This window comes from Taudactylus pleione, unplaced genomic scaffold (genome assembly GCF_031769625.1).
Source record: "Taudactylus pleione unplaced genomic scaffold, aTauple2 ptg000399l, whole genome shotgun sequence".
Classification (NCBI taxonomy): domain Eukaryota; kingdom Metazoa; phylum Chordata; class Amphibia; order Anura; family Myobatrachidae; genus Taudactylus; species Taudactylus pleione.
The window spans coordinates 4,587,530-4,603,029 of record NW_028284801.1 but is presented as its reverse complement, the minus strand read 5'-3'; the positions used below and the strand labels follow the sequence as shown (position 1 = coordinate 4,603,029).

Sequence of the window (15,500 nt, the reverse complement as noted above, 5' to 3'; positions counted from 1 at the left end):
CAGATACATTATCGGTAATATATGTGACTTACTTTCTGTTTACTGTATGCATATTGTTGTAATAATTGTAATTGCTGTGCAAACTCATTTTTCATCACACTGTGCACACATCATAGAGACTAAGGACCTGATCTAGAGTCGCACGCAAACGTTTGCCCAGCAGCGTATATTGATGGTAACCAGTCTGCGACTTTAGGCAAATACTGCTATAAATACTTTCACTTGCATACATCCATGTGGCCAAATGTATAAGGTCTGAGATGCCCACTTTTAAGCGTGCTCGCAGCAATATCGATTGATGCGTCCCTATGTGCCACCATCGATCGTACCATAAAACATGCACCAGCCCTATGGCAGGTTGAGTTTCTGTGACTGACCATGGCCTCCTATTCCTGTGGCTCTGTGTTTGCAGCACCTTTCATCGCCGCGCCCGTGACACTCCCATAACACGCCCACTGAATGGATCATTTTTGCACTCATTTCACCTCACAGTCACCGCCCAGGAACGCCCATCATTTTTCCATAACAATTCTGATACCATCTGTGCCAGTCACAACAGTGACTTTGTGCATATGCTCTATATGCATTGTAGGACTTTTTAGAAATGTTTGCACATGCACAGTTGTAAAGAATTGTTCAACTACTTGAGCATCGGCAGTGCGTGCAGCACGGATTCAGAAACTAAAGCTGGAAAATGAGAACGTAATGCACTCAGGGGGCATGACACCTCCTGCTGCATTACCATATTAGTGCTACTGCAGCTGCTGCCCTAGCAACTCCGTCCACTGCTGAATCAGGCCCATAGAGCTTATGTGACTTGGCAAAAAGCTTCAGTTCTGACATCTGTCCAAAAGACATTCCTCCAGAAGCATTATGGCTTGTCAATTTGCATATTAACATTCCAGTCTGGCTTTATGTTATTTTTTCAAAAGAGGAGCCCTCCTGGTTCTTCCTCCATGGAAACCACTATCGCTCAAATGCGTCAGATGGTGCGATCAGACACTGATGTCTATTTTATGACATCCCAAAGGCATGCAGGTATACATGAGACAATATCTTTTCTTTTCATCACTTTTCAGAAGGAATGAAACTTTCTTTAAGGGTACCAACAAATCTGTCCACATCTGTATGTGAGGGTATACAACTCTCCTTCATAAATCCAGTGCAGACATCTGACCTACATGTGGTGACTAGTCAAAATTGCCCTATAATGAATTCATCCATACTTTTAAATAAAGGATTATCTGATCATTCAACAGTTTGTATGGTCTCATAATCCTTCGAACACCAGCTACAATATTAATCATTTCCAAAGTTGCAGGTCTCTTGCAGCAATTTTCGCTCTAGGATTTGTCTATATTTTGCACTATGCATTTCTACCCTCTATTTAAGTTTTACAGTAGCTGAAGCAGAAATGTATCCCCATAGATTTATACTCCTACTACTATCCTTAATGCTAGAGTAGCATTCTTGAGATGGTGTGCAGTGTTACCGTTAGCTTAAGCAAACAGAACAATCTTGGTTTTTTGACACCATGGTATCTTCCTCCACTTGGTATCTCCCACATGCTTTGTAGTAAATGCTGGTGATACAGATGTGTGCTCATACAGCTAGCATCTAAACGCATTACGGTGTGAGACGCTTGGTGCTACTGAGCCGTCCCAAGAGATATAGGGCCTGATTCAGACCCACTCGCGAGCGGCTGTCCGCTCGCAAGTGGGTCGATGTTATGGACTGAGCATGCGCACGACGGAGGGAGCTCCGTCGTGCGCATGCGCCAGACGCGACGAGCGAAGGAAAGTCCTTCGCTCGTTGTGTCCGATCAAAGGGGGCGTGCTGTCAATGTTGATTGACAGCACGCCCCCTTTGGTGGGCGTGCCGGGGGCGTGCCTCCCTGACGGGGGCGTTCCTAAGGGAACGCCTCCCGTCAGAAGCCGGCCCACTGACATCACTAGTGATGTCAGTGGGAGTGATTTTGGCTCTGATAGAGCCAAAATCACTCCGGAGCTTGCGGTTGAAAACCTCAACCGCAGGCTCCGGCTCGCAAATTCGATGGTCACGATGGTCTCGACCATCGCGACCATCACAATGCACGCTCGTATAGCCTGTGGGTGGTGACCCACAGCTATACGAGCGTCCAGGAGGACGCTCCATGAAAATGGAGCCCGGCCCTCATTCAGAGCGTGCGCTCTGCTCAGAGCGTACGGCTCTGAATGAGGGCCATAGTTTACAGTCTTTTTCTTTAAATGCAGATTTGTTAAGTGTCAAAGCTGCTGGTGTCCCATGGGCAGATGCTTCCATCTTTGTCACGGAACTGGTATCCTTCTCACTTAAATGCTCAGTTATTAAGGACGGCCTGTCCTAGGCAAATTCATGTGCCATACACTCTCTATATCTGTATTGAGGACATGACAGTGCTCGAGGAATGTTACAAATTACTATCTTGCATGCTTCCCTTCATTGGTTCTTTTCAATAACATTTTCTATCATTTCATTTAACATCCATTTTGTGTACATGTAAGAAACACAATTCACTTTTTTGTTGATCAGTGGTAAGAATTCCAGAATTAATCAATTTTGGTTATTGAAAAACATCAAAAGGGTTGAATACTTTTCCTAGCCACTATTACGAAAACATTTATTTTATCTAGCTGCTAATTCAACCAAGTATCTTATCCTTATACTCACAGATTAAATGGTGAAATAAGTAGATATATGCAACAATACAAACCATGATTGCTTTTAAAAATCAAATTGCAAAATAGAGAAAAAAAAAAACCACACACACATTCTAATAATTCATATCGATGCTGAGAGTTAAAAGCCGCAATGTGTGGTTAGCTACACTAACTTACTACTATGATAGAGTGGATTCAAGTGGCGTTTATTTAGTACACACAAACAAAACAACAAAAACTAATGGGGCATTCTTTATCATGAAGGGCCTTGTAAGGAGTGCCTACCGTAGAGTGAAAACTGTGATAAGGCTTACTAAAAATAATAGTATTAAACCTGTTCCTCCTACCTTATAAGGCACTACTGAATTGTAGTTTTCTGGAAATTCCCAACTCAGAAGAACTGAAGTCTTTGTGACCATCTTGACCTTGAAATTTTTTGGTAATACTGGAAAACAGCGAAGAAAAGAGAGGAGAAGGCCAGAATGCTAAATTATTCAAGTACAAAACTCCCTTTTAGAATCAGTATTTTCAATTGGAGTGTAAGAGAATATTATTGGGGAAATGTGTGTTCTTTTAAATTGCAGCAATTATTCTTTCAGACCCCACACTTTGCTTTATGACTCCGAAACTGGAAATGCAATTATGGCACAGTAAAATGCATAAAGCCACAATGGAGAAAGACTGAACTATCTAAGCATGAATGATGAAAAGAAGCATTTTCCAAAGCAGACACTGAGAGAAAGATGATACAGAAGGCTTTCCCACCTGTGATGTCATTGGTGAACCCAGAAATTCATGAGGTGTCTTAACTAAACTTTAAGAAAGGGAAAAATCACTTACCTGAAAATATCTTCAGATTCACTCAATTATTAGTAAAACAAATGACATAAAGATAGAATGTACCATCCCATTCATTATATTCACACTTTATCAGAGGGATTCGAGTGATGCTGTTTAGCGGCTTGCTTTCAAGAACCAAAAGAAAATGCCAAGAAATGAAGACTGATAAAGCCTACCTTGATTTAGGAGATAAGTGCGGTACTGAACACTTGGACTGTAAGGCCCAGGACCTTTACTGGTGTGTGCACGTATTTTGACTTCATAAACAGTATTAGGCTTCAGGTTGCTCAGCAAGTAAGAACTTTCAGAAGATGATAGGTCTATTTCCAGCATATTTTCTGGAGAGTCGGCTACCCAATATACTACAGTATACTTGGTGATCATACCATTCTGTTCAGCCAGAACAGGAGGCAGCCAGTTTAGCTGGATAGACACAGAAGTGATATTGCCAGGGTCAACTAATTGAGGATAACCTTTAGGCGCTTCCTCTGGTATGATGAACTCTTCAACAGTTTCCTCACTGAAGCCCGCCCGGCTTTTGACCGCCATTTTAAAAATGTACTTTGCACCCTTGTGGATATTGCTGGCTGTGAATTTCTTTTCTTGAGCTCCAAACTCTAAAGTTGAAAGAACTTTAGCATCAAGACGCCCAAACTGTAGGCGGTAACCTAGGACTTGTCCAACTGACTTACTTGGTGGTTCCCATTGTATAAGTAGGCTGCTCTCTGATGTCTGATGCACAGAAAGGTCAGGTTTTCCTGAAACTGTAAGAAAAAGAAAACTACTGAACGTATATATATCACATTCCATCATAAAAGGTTAACTAATGATGCTACATATACAGCATTCAAAATCAAAACGTATTTTACCAACTTTTCGGCTGACTGCTCATTATAACTAATTTTTGTACCATAGAAAGAAAACCAGAAATATCAACATATCATTGTCAAACTTTTTTAGTCGTCAGTTGAGGATGCTCTGTTTATTTTGTTTGCTCACCACTAAGCTCGTTTGTCTTATTGAATTTACGCTTCAGTGTCACTGGCCTGATTATAATTTTACTCATAGGATTACACAATTCACAACCAAACAAAAAAAACAACCACCACCAATTGCATCCCCATTACTCTGAAGACACGATCCACTTTATCCAATGGATGTTTAGTAAATGTGAGCAGTATGTAAAATTGTAAATGCAAACATGTTGGCATATTTGAATAAAGAACTGCAATAAAATAAACGGTTCCATTCAATATTATAATCGCCTGATGTGAGGTTTAATAAAGGTCTCCATGACTGTGGATGTTAATGTTCAATGTTGCACACTGAAAGGTCAGAAGGAGAAGTCCTAACAAGTACTGTTAAAGAAGAAAATTCCCACTCTGATGAGAAGCAATTACATTGCTCTATGATGTGAATTTCATATTATTTAGCCTCCTCATTATTGCATTTTATAGTATAAACCTGTTTGTTATAAATACCCTGTTTAGTATCTTGTTCCCTCCACCTGTTTCCCTTCTTTACCCCTTACTTTTATAAATTTGTAAAAAAAAAAGAAGTTATTTCAAAGTGATTACATTACTAGAAAGGCAAAATTAATATACAGACAAAGAGTATCTGCACAGGACTTGCCATTAAACCTCTTAGTATTGGATCCTGGATAGAGAAGACCACAAAATAGGTTTTCAACAACTCCAACTCAAATCAAAGATGTTTTTGAAGTTAATCTACCCCCGATGCTTGTACATTCATCCACACTCATTAACACTTGATGGTTCCTAGGAGACCTAGTGGCTAGGCCAAATAGCTGCCTTCAAAATGACATTACTCCTAAAATTAATGTATCTGTTTAGGACAATTGTTTCCCGCTATTTAGTTGTTTAGAAAACTAGGTTTCCTATTTTTGGAAGAACAAGCTTCCCTGATTAGCGAACCATAAGATACTTTGCAAAGGAAGTTAGGTGAACTTAGCTCCCTGATCTGCCCGCTATATCAATCATCATGTATTCTTACAGAACTCAAAAACTGGTTCCTGCCCTCTCGGTTCAAGCCCCTAGAACTTACTACTTTAGAAGGATTTCCCATTGCAGATGAACTATAGCTCCTGAGCGTGGCCCGTCTCCTGCCTAAATTTTGTCTTTTGGCTATTAAGGATGCTCTACGGGTATGGGACAAAACTAGAGCGGACTGGGGACAACCTTCTAGAAATGTATCCCTTAAGGTGCTAAATTACATAAACCCTTAGATGTACCTAAATACATAGATTCCAGAGGGCGTATCCACTCTTAATGATATCCTACAATCAACCTATGGTATCCCCACTACAGCCCATTATCAATGCCTGCAAATTACCCATTAGTTTTGTGTCGTGTGTAAATTGCATAGGGCTCTGTCACTGCTTTTGAGTAAACTAACCTTACAATCCTATAGGAGGGATATTACCTTCTGGTACCCATATACACTACCTATACATCCTGACAAGTCTGCAGTTCAAATACGTTGCAAAGCTGATTTACAGCGTACCTTCACCCCCTTACATGGGAAAGTATTTACAGTAACTCATTTTGTATATCTAGACGTACTAACCACAACGGGATGCATTTTAAACTGCTACTGTACATCGACTATATCTTACCCACTCAAATTGGTCTACCTAGTTGAAATACTGTTGGCGACAATGCTCGGAAGAGGGATCTCTTTTTCACCTAGATCCAGTTCTTGCTTTGTTAAACTGCTGTAATCTCTTGTTTCCCAAAAATGAATGCTATTTGACAGGACAAATTTTAAATCGCAGCAAGAGCTGTTCTGGCTCAATTAGAGAAATCACCTCCTATTTAGTTTGAAGTGATCTCTGAAATTCTCCTCTTATGAAATGGCTGTCATTGTATTTCTACATTACCAAAGGGGATGGCATTCGCACTCCTAGGCATTTCAGCACACCTATTACCTCCAGTCCAGGTTTACTGGTGTTGACAAAGCAAGATGCCAGATTTGGGTCTTTTAGTTTCTCAGCTGTATTTCGACTTTTGTGTTCATATAAATATGGGCCTTTTTTATACTCTGTATAACTATACCTATATATTGTATTTCTGTTTCAATTTGTCTATGGGTGTTCGCTTTTTGCTATTTACCTTAGCATCCTTCCCTCTCCCCTTTTTTTTTACTTTCTGTATCCCTCACCCCTTAATTTTTTTAATGTTTTTGTTTATGAAAACTCCTTAATACAACTTATTGACGTAAAATAGGTTTGCTACACATTCTAAATCTGAAACAATTACAGTTGTGGTTCCCAAATTGGGGGCACTTGCAGTGGTACCATGGGTTGGTGGTCCAGAACCAAATCAAATTATTTATGATCCATGTGATAGGAAAAACCAGTGCTGGTGGCCGTCAATCATAAAATATGTGAACAAACAGAATTTACTTTTATTACTAATCAGCGTTTGCCAGCAGCTTCACTCACGTGGATATCTGTTCTGGTGGGAATCTTGGACAGATTCTCTCTCTTTCGAGATGGCATTATTGTACCACTATAATAAACAGTACACCTATAACCAAGAATCCACAGTTTTCTATTTTCTTTTATGTAAACCACAAAATCCAATTCAAGACAGCAATCGATCTCACAGTTCAGTCTAATGGTGGGTACACACCTAAGTGATATATCTGCACATCGAGTGATCTGCAGATATATCTGCAGATGATGGTCGTTCATACACAGTGAACAACCATCATCTGCATGCTGCAGCAAGTCCCGGCGTCCAAAGGCGTGTCCCGGTGGGTGGGGGGTGTGCCCTGCTCCCCTCCCCGTGGCTGCCGCTGTGTGTGTACAGGCGGTCTGCAGACTGCCCCTCACACCTGCCGATGGACAGATATGTCTGCAGACATATCTGTCCATTGGCTGTGCAGCGCAGCCAATGTGATATGCCTGTGAACGTTAAGTCACCGGAAATTGTGCCAAGATTCAGTTTACCCTCATTAAAAATAAACTCATAGAAAACATTTTAAAAATAAATGTTACTTCTTTTATTTTTTTTTGCTGAATCCAAGGAAATAAGCAAGATAACAATTCTATGCAGTTTTTAGACAAGATGACAAAATGTAACTTATGGTTTACAGCTTGCTTATAAAATCAAATTGTCAAAAAATACTTTCAAATCAATATCCTAATATTTCCCCTAGATCTGGAAAATCAAATTGAGAGAGAGATGCATGAAGGGGTGCTATGTGTCATTTTGGTAACTGCGCACATTATATGCTGCAGTTAACACTTCCCTGCATTGCGACTGTCATTATCGGCATCGCTATCTCTAGATAGGGCGCCAAACTGGTGTGGCAATATACGAATGGTCCTTGGCACCGAGTGTTATGACAATTGCAGCTATCGATTTCGGCAGCTGTCAGAATATACAGCCAGTGACTGTTTAAAAAAACACAACACTTTTTTCCCTCAATAATAGCGCGTGTGCCGCTGGGGATATCTGGCCAGCACATGCGCAGATTCACTGCAAGCGAAAGGAGAGTGTGATTTGCCAGAGAGGTGAGTTAACACCCTCCCCTCTTTGGTAAAAGTTTTTTTTAATACATGCAGTGGGTAATTGGCCCTGCTGCGCCTCGATAATGGGTGAAGCAGGGCCATACAGTTACCAACTGAAAAGCACCTCTTCATACATCTCTCCCTGAATCTGTTACTGGTCCTTACTATAACTAGCAAACCTTACTTCAACTCATTGCAACTGCCATTAGGCTAATACTGATTTGTTTCCATATCATCCAGCTCCGGAAGAAATTATGTTGTGTGCGAGTGTTGTTAGGGGAGACGAAGAACTTTGTTGGACAAAGCACTTTGAAAGAGAGCTTGGTTGCCAGTATAAAAGAAGAAATCTTACATCAAAGAACCTAGAGAGAAGAAGCATTCATCATAAGCTGCAAATGGTCATTGACAGGTGCATGACCGTATAAAGTAGCATGAAAGCTGGATGAAAAACAGACTATTAGTGAAATAAAGTGAATGGAACTGTACTTTTGCAGTCCCATGGTGATGCAGTACATGTATGCAATGCTGCTGCCGCTGGGGAAAACCCTGACGGGAGTAAAATATGCCAGTTTTTGCCAGTGAAGCTTTCCCTTATTAATAGCACAAGTATTATGGTGGTACTTGTATCGCCACAATACCTGTTTTTTTCAGCATATTAAAATAAATAAAAAAAATGCTTTATTCCTTGCAGAATATCATTAGTTTATGTAAATTTTCTATTTATTTATTTTTTATTGTAGGGACGGGTGGGGGGCCCCAGACCAGTGACTTGCCTGGGGCCCCATGAAGTGTAAATCTGGCTCTGATTCTGGTGCATTCTGCTAAAAGCAATAAAATCTATAAGTGAACAGACCCAACATATATAAAATAGTCTATAATGAATATTAGACTGAAAAATACAGCTGTTACCTTATTAAGCCCATAAGTTATAATAGGAACATCGCCATCTAGAATTGGAGATATTGCCCACAGCAACCAATCAGATTCTACTTAACATTTAACTAGCACCTTCTAGAACAGGGGTCTTCAACCTTTATGTCAGAGTGGGCCACATTAAAAAAATTCAACAAAGCCCGAGGGCCACTAAGCAATACAGCAGTATTTAGACTCTGTCCTCTCCTCACACAATTATATCCCATAACTGCACCTTCCTACAATTTTAATTAGGTCCCAGCACAGCCCTCTCCTCCCACAATAAGAATTATGGCCCATAACTTTGCCTTATCCTCCATTAATTATGTCAGATAGTTGCCACCATCGTCAAACAATTATGTCCCATACCTGCCTCTCTCTGCAGTGCCCCCCCAGTAGTAGTCCCCCCTATGCCGTTCTTCTTATATAATGCCCCCAGTAGTAGTTTCTCCCTATACAGTGCCCCCAGTAGTGGTCCCCCCTATGCAGTCGCCCCAGTAGTGGTCCCCATTATGCAGTGCCCCCAGTAGTAGTCCCCCCATGCAGTGCCCCTTATATAGTGCCCCCAGTAGTAGCCCCCATGCAGTGCCCCTTATATAGTGCCCCCAGTAGTAGCCCCCATGCAGTGCCCCTTATATAGTGCCCCCAGTAGTAGCCCCCATGCAGTGCCCCTTATATAGTGCCCCCTATGCAGTGCCCCCAGTATTAGTCCCCCCATGCAGTTCCCCCAGTAGAAGTCTCCCCTATGCAGTGATCCCAGTAGTGCCCCTTATATTGCACCCCCAGTAGGGGTCCCCCCTAGGCAGTGGCCCCAGTAGTGGTCCCCCCACCCCTATACAGTGCCCCTTACATATATAGGACAAAGACACACCAAAAAAAAAGAAACACTTACCTGAATACCCACGCCTGCCGCTGTCCGCTCCTCTGTCCGACGTCCCCCCGGCTCGCTCTGCACTATGGGAGAGACGTTAAGCCGTCTCTCCCATCACCCACTGCGTGAGCCGGAAAGGTGAGCCCGGCTCCTGCAGTTGGCGTAGAAGCCAATGAGAGTCTGTCTGACTCTCATTGGCTGCTAAACCAAACACACCGCCGCTGGCTAGTACGAGTGCACTACCTGGCGTTTGTTTCTGTGTAGTGCTGACTGCACTCACTGCGGTCCGCACAACACTAACCATCAGCAGGCCACGGGGAACAGCTCCACGGGTCACCTGTGGCCCGCAGCCCATGGGTTGAAGACCCATGTTCTAGAAGATTATAGCTAGAATCTGATTGGTTGCTATGGGCAACATCTCCACTTTATAATCTCTCACTTCATTTTATTTCCTGCAATGTTTTATTTCACTATTGCTTGGATGAAAATGTACAAATCAATACGCTTATTTATTGATAGTTTAAATATATACATGTCTCATTCATTCTAAAACCTTGGATATCTTTAACTGTAATTACGCCATGAATAAACAGTGGCTTCAACACCATCATATTGTTTTTCAGATTCATGTTGATTTTGAGGATTAAATTATAATTAGGTAGTAAATAGTTTATGTGTAGCCTGGAATGCTTCTGGTGTTCTATTGACAAATGCTGTTATTTTAGGTTTCTTTATTTGCGTCACTTTTTGCACACAATTGACCTCCCTCCCATCCTAGTGCGCCAGGTCATTTTTGCTACACTCAGACCGGTGGCAGAATACAACTGCATTAAGTACGATCAATGAACCCTTTATTAATGAGAGCAACATAATAACACATACAGCTATTTATTGGGGACATAGCTCCTCTATTGACCTTAATGTGCTTTCTAAGATGGAAATGTGAAAAAACCCACTAGACTAATTTTAGAGTTCAACATTCAAATTCAGCATGCAAATGAGACCAATTTAAACATGTGATCACTAATTGTAAAGTTTCCAAAGTAATTAGTTAAAAATAGATATAAAGGGGGGCAAAAAGAAACAAATAGTACACACTGGGCCTGATTCAGAGCCGCCTGTAAGCGGTCGCTCGTTCGTTCCGAGCAATGTTTGCACAACTGCGCATGCATACGGATCATAATACGCATGCGCGAACCGGTCAGTGCGGCCGAAAATCGTTTGTTCGCTAAATAGCGAATGCCTGCTATTTTGAGTGACAGGAGGAGGCTTATGTGGGTGGTAACAGGGGAAGGTTTCTTGAAAACGGGGAGTGGAGATCCGAACGCAGACGTGCTTAAAGGTCAAAACGGGCGTTTTATGGGTGTGCATAATTAATACAGCAGCGTCATTGACCACGTCACTGGGTTATTTTATAGTCAGAACTGCTCGCAAGATTGCGGTAGGAAAATCCAACCACAAGAATAGCGAGCAGTTCATACGCTGGTCGATGTACTCGATTAATCTAATAAATAGTGGACGTAGGATGTGAGCGGCCAGGGGGCGTAGTTTTCCAAAAAACGACCGCATGTTTGGTTCGCTCGTTCAGACCTAGAGGCGTCAACAGACCGCAAAGAGCGAACGGTTCATTTGAATAGCCAGCCCTTTTTTCTGAACGAGCGAGCGCAAATAGCGTCCGGCTCTGAATGAGGTCCACTGTCAGATCAAAGATATATAAACTTAAAAACAAACAATTATTGCAATCAAACCTAGTGTAGAACAAGATTGTGGTTCTAATGCAGTAATGAATACTCATTGGATCAAGCATGTAGCCGATGTAGAGGGTCATTACTTAATATCTTTGTGTAAAAAATTTGATACAAATACATAATCTCAAAAATCAGATTCTAATCAGTAACAGGGAGAGTATACAAAATTACGCAAAACAATAACACCAGTATAAAGTAGCTATTAAAAACATGTAACATGATAGCACAGTAGGTCATAAATAATTAAACAGTGGCAGAAGCAAAAAGCAAAGTAAAATTCAACTAAAGCAGTTTAAAAGAGTTAAAAGGAAAGAACATTTACCGTATAGATGATTCAGATTTATAAGCCTGTGTGAAGAAAAAAAAACTATATTCACTGTAGCGAACAAAATCAGCTACGACTTTGATGAAACGGAGAATTGGTGAAAAAAATGGACTATATTTTCTTCTACAAAGAGCTTCCATGGTATATAAATGCTTGATCTAATGAAAATGCATTATTACATTTGAACCTCAATCTTAAATTAGATGTGATTGCAAGAATTGTTTTATTTTTCCTTATGTATCATTGATCTTACAGGGTTTCCTTATTTTGTTTGCCACTCAAGTTATTGAGTGAATTTCACAATGAGAGATTATGTTTACATTTGCATATAGATTTTACTAATGTCTGTTTGACATCATTAACAAGTTTTGTCTTAAGCTGGGTACACACCTAACAGATATATCTGCAGATCGACTGCTGATATCAATTGACCCTCAAGGGAACATGGCTATGCCATATTGGTGCATGGGTAATTTATACCCCCCCCCCCCCTTGTTGCCTTTGGGGTGTAATAATGTCTATAAGTCTACAAATTCTGTTCCTTTGTTTCCCAGTCATATCAGTCAATTTCTCAGGTTTGTCCATCTGTCACATGGTGGATGCCACAAGAACTCCTGTCACAATGGCAGGAGTGTATCTTCCTATAGGCCATGATGGCACTCGCCAGGGGCGCCGTTGCCGCCCGGCGGTGCCACCCGCAGCCAGTTCTATCCCTTGTGGGCACGCAGATTCCCTGCTGCCCGCCCCAGTGATTTCCCGGCTACCCGGTACTTAGTATACACCATACACTGATACTGAGTCTGTCACAATCACTACAGAGTGACAGACTTAGCCTGGATCTGGCAACGCTGAGCGGCTGCGTGACCCCTTAGTGACATGTGATGTCACACACCGTGAGTGCTTTGATAGAGAGGACACGCTAATATTAGGAGATTTCATCATTCCCACTTACATCCCTGTTCTGTGCTGTAACTGCACTTCTTTCACTTACTTCCTAATTTGCTCTCTCTCAATGGACTTCATTCCCTACCCACTGTGATCAACACTCACTTGACCCAGTCTACTTCCGCTTCTGCTCCATCTCTTGTTTTTCTAACTTTGCTTTCTAGTTCTCTGGGCATGATTCAGCTTTAGTAAGAAAGAGCCAGTAACTGTGCATCTTGGTAAAACCATGCTGCACTGCAGGTGGGGCAGATGTAAAATGTGCAGAGAGATTTAGATTTGAGAGCGGAGTGCCGAACTGACCTCTAAATTGCAGTGTAAAAATAAAGCTGTCCAGCATTTGTGGGCAATAGTGGTGGATTCATGGGGGACACTGGGGCCTGTACCCTCCCCTGTCGTTTTTGGGCACTTTTTTTACTTTGCACTGCAGCCCCATAGGTAGCCGGGCAGCCGCTTTCCGATGCACTGCTCGGCACTTGCTTCCTCTCAAAGCGCGGAAGTGACGTCATGTCGCACATATTTGATGTGCAGAGGAGCTGGCTGTAAAGAGGAGATCAGCAGCCGTCAGCAGCAGATGCTCAGGTAAGTGATTCTGCTGCAGACAAAAAGGAGTGTGGGGTCAGGGTGTGTGTAGGGTGCACATGTGCTCATAAGCCGAGGGGAGGGGGGGGGGAGGGGATTCGGCAACTTGGTGCTGTAAAACTTAATAGGAGCTTACGGGGTGTGTGACAGCCGAGCAGCTTGGTGTTAGCGCTCTCTGCAGTGCCAGTGTGTAATCTGATCTCCCTGTCTGTGGGAGCTCAAGTTGAGAGTAAGGGACAGTCTGTAAACTATTTGCTACTTTTCAAGTGTATTCAAACACTGTTGAATACATCTGTATAGTGGCAAGTAGTTTTACAGCCATGGTAAAAAGTTCTGAGAATGAAGTATTGGTTTTCACAAAGTCTGCAGCTTCAGTGTTTTTATGATGGCAATTTGCATATACTCCAGAATGTCATGAAAAGTTATCAGATGAATTGCAATTAATTGCAGAGTCCCTCTTTGCCATGACAATGTACTTAGGACCTGATTCAGACCCGCTCGCAAGGATGTGTTCGCACGCAGCCAGTCGATTGTTTGCATTCTGCGCATGCGTACGTATCGCAATGCGCGTGCACGAACCAGTGCGAGCGATTAGGAAGCGTTCGTTCAATTGCGCATAGACAGCCCGGTTGAATGAGTGACCGGAGAAGCCGTTTGTGGGTGGTGACAGGGACTGGCTGTTAGAAACAAGGGAGTGGAGGTACATCTTAGCGCCGTTTCAGAGGTGTGCATAATTAAGAGGCAGCGTCACAGTACATGTCACTAGGCTGAATTTTACACAATCACTCGCAGTGCTTGCGGTAGGGTATGGTCAGCCACAAGCGCTGCAATCATATCCGATGGTACTCGACGTACCGATGGTTACACAGACTTCCTGGAGATGACGTGCGCAAGTGGCCATCTTGTGAATAGGCTGGTGGTGGGTGTCTGCATTCACAATGCGATCGCATGCTAAGACATAGTGGGCGTGCTAATGCCTTGCTGTGCGATAACTTGCCTTTCCCGAGATTTGCATAAGCATCTAGTCTTCGAACGCATCTAGCGAGCGGATCTGAATCAGGTCCTTAATCCCCAAAACATTTCCACTGCATTTCAGCACTGCCACAAGGACAAGCTGACATCATGTCAGTGTATCTCTCGTTAACACATGTGAGTGTTGACGAGGACAAGGCTGGAGATCACTCTGTTATTCTAACTCAATCAGCATGACAGACTGGAAGCTTTAAAAGGAGGGTGGAGCTTGAAATCATTGTTCTTTCTTTGTTAACCATGGTTATCTGCAAGGAAACACGTGCAGTCATCATTGCTTTGCACAAAAAGGGCTTCACAGGCAAGGATATTGCTTCTAGTAAGATTGCACCTAAATCAACTATTTATCGGATGATCAAGAACTTCAAGGAGAGAGGTTCAATAGTTGTGAAGAAGGCTTCAGGGGGCCCAAGAAAGTCCAGCAAGTGCCAGGACCGTCTTCTAAATTTGATTCAGCTGCGGGATCGGGGCACCACCAGTGCAGACCTTGCTCAGGAATGGCAGCAGGCAGGTGTGAGTGCATCTTCACGCACAGTGAGGCGAAGACTTTTGGAGGATGGCCTGGTGTCAAGAAGGGCAGCAAAGAAGCCACTTCTCTCCAGGAAAAACATCAAGGACAGACTGATATTCTGCCAAAGGTACTGGGATTGGACTGCTGAGGACTGGGGTCAAGTTATTTTCTCTGATGAATCCTCTTTCAGATTGTTTGGGGCATCTGGAAAAATGCTTGTACGGAGAAGGAAAAGTGAGCGCTACCATCAGTCCTGTGTCATGCCAACAGTAAAGCATCCTGAGACCATTCATGTGTGGGGTTGCTTCTCAGCCAAGGGAGTGGGCTCACTCACAATTTTGCCTAAGAACACAGCCATGAATAAAGAATGGTACCAAAACAACCTCCAAAAGCAACTTCTCCCAACCATCCAAGAACAGTTTGGTGACGGACAATGCCTTTTCCAGCATGATGGAGCACTTGCCATAAGGCAAAAGTGATAACTAAGTGGCTCGGGGAACAAAACATGGAAACTTTGGGTCCATG

General features: G+C 42.5%; 1 protein-coding gene across 7 annotated transcripts in view; it reads right to left on the bottom strand.

Annotated features, from left to right (window-relative positions):
• Nucleotides 1–15,500, bottom strand: part of PTPRS (protein tyrosine phosphatase receptor type S) — a 458,571-nt gene that overhangs the window by 167,585 nt on the left and 275,486 nt on the right. For 4 of the 7 annotated variants that reach the window (XM_088446483.1, XM_088446485.1, XM_088446484.1 and 1 more), the window contains 2 exons: nt 3,695–4,282; nt 3,026–3,123 (listed from right to left, as the gene is read on the bottom strand). In XM_088446483.1, coding sequence (XP_088302609.1) covers nt 3,026–3,123; nt 3,695–4,282 — 686 coding nt within the window. The remainder of the gene's footprint in view (nt 1–3,025; nt 3,124–3,694; nt 4,283–15,500) is intronic. The other 3 variants (XM_088446487.1, XM_088446489.1, XM_088446486.1) reach the window with 2 other exon arrangements.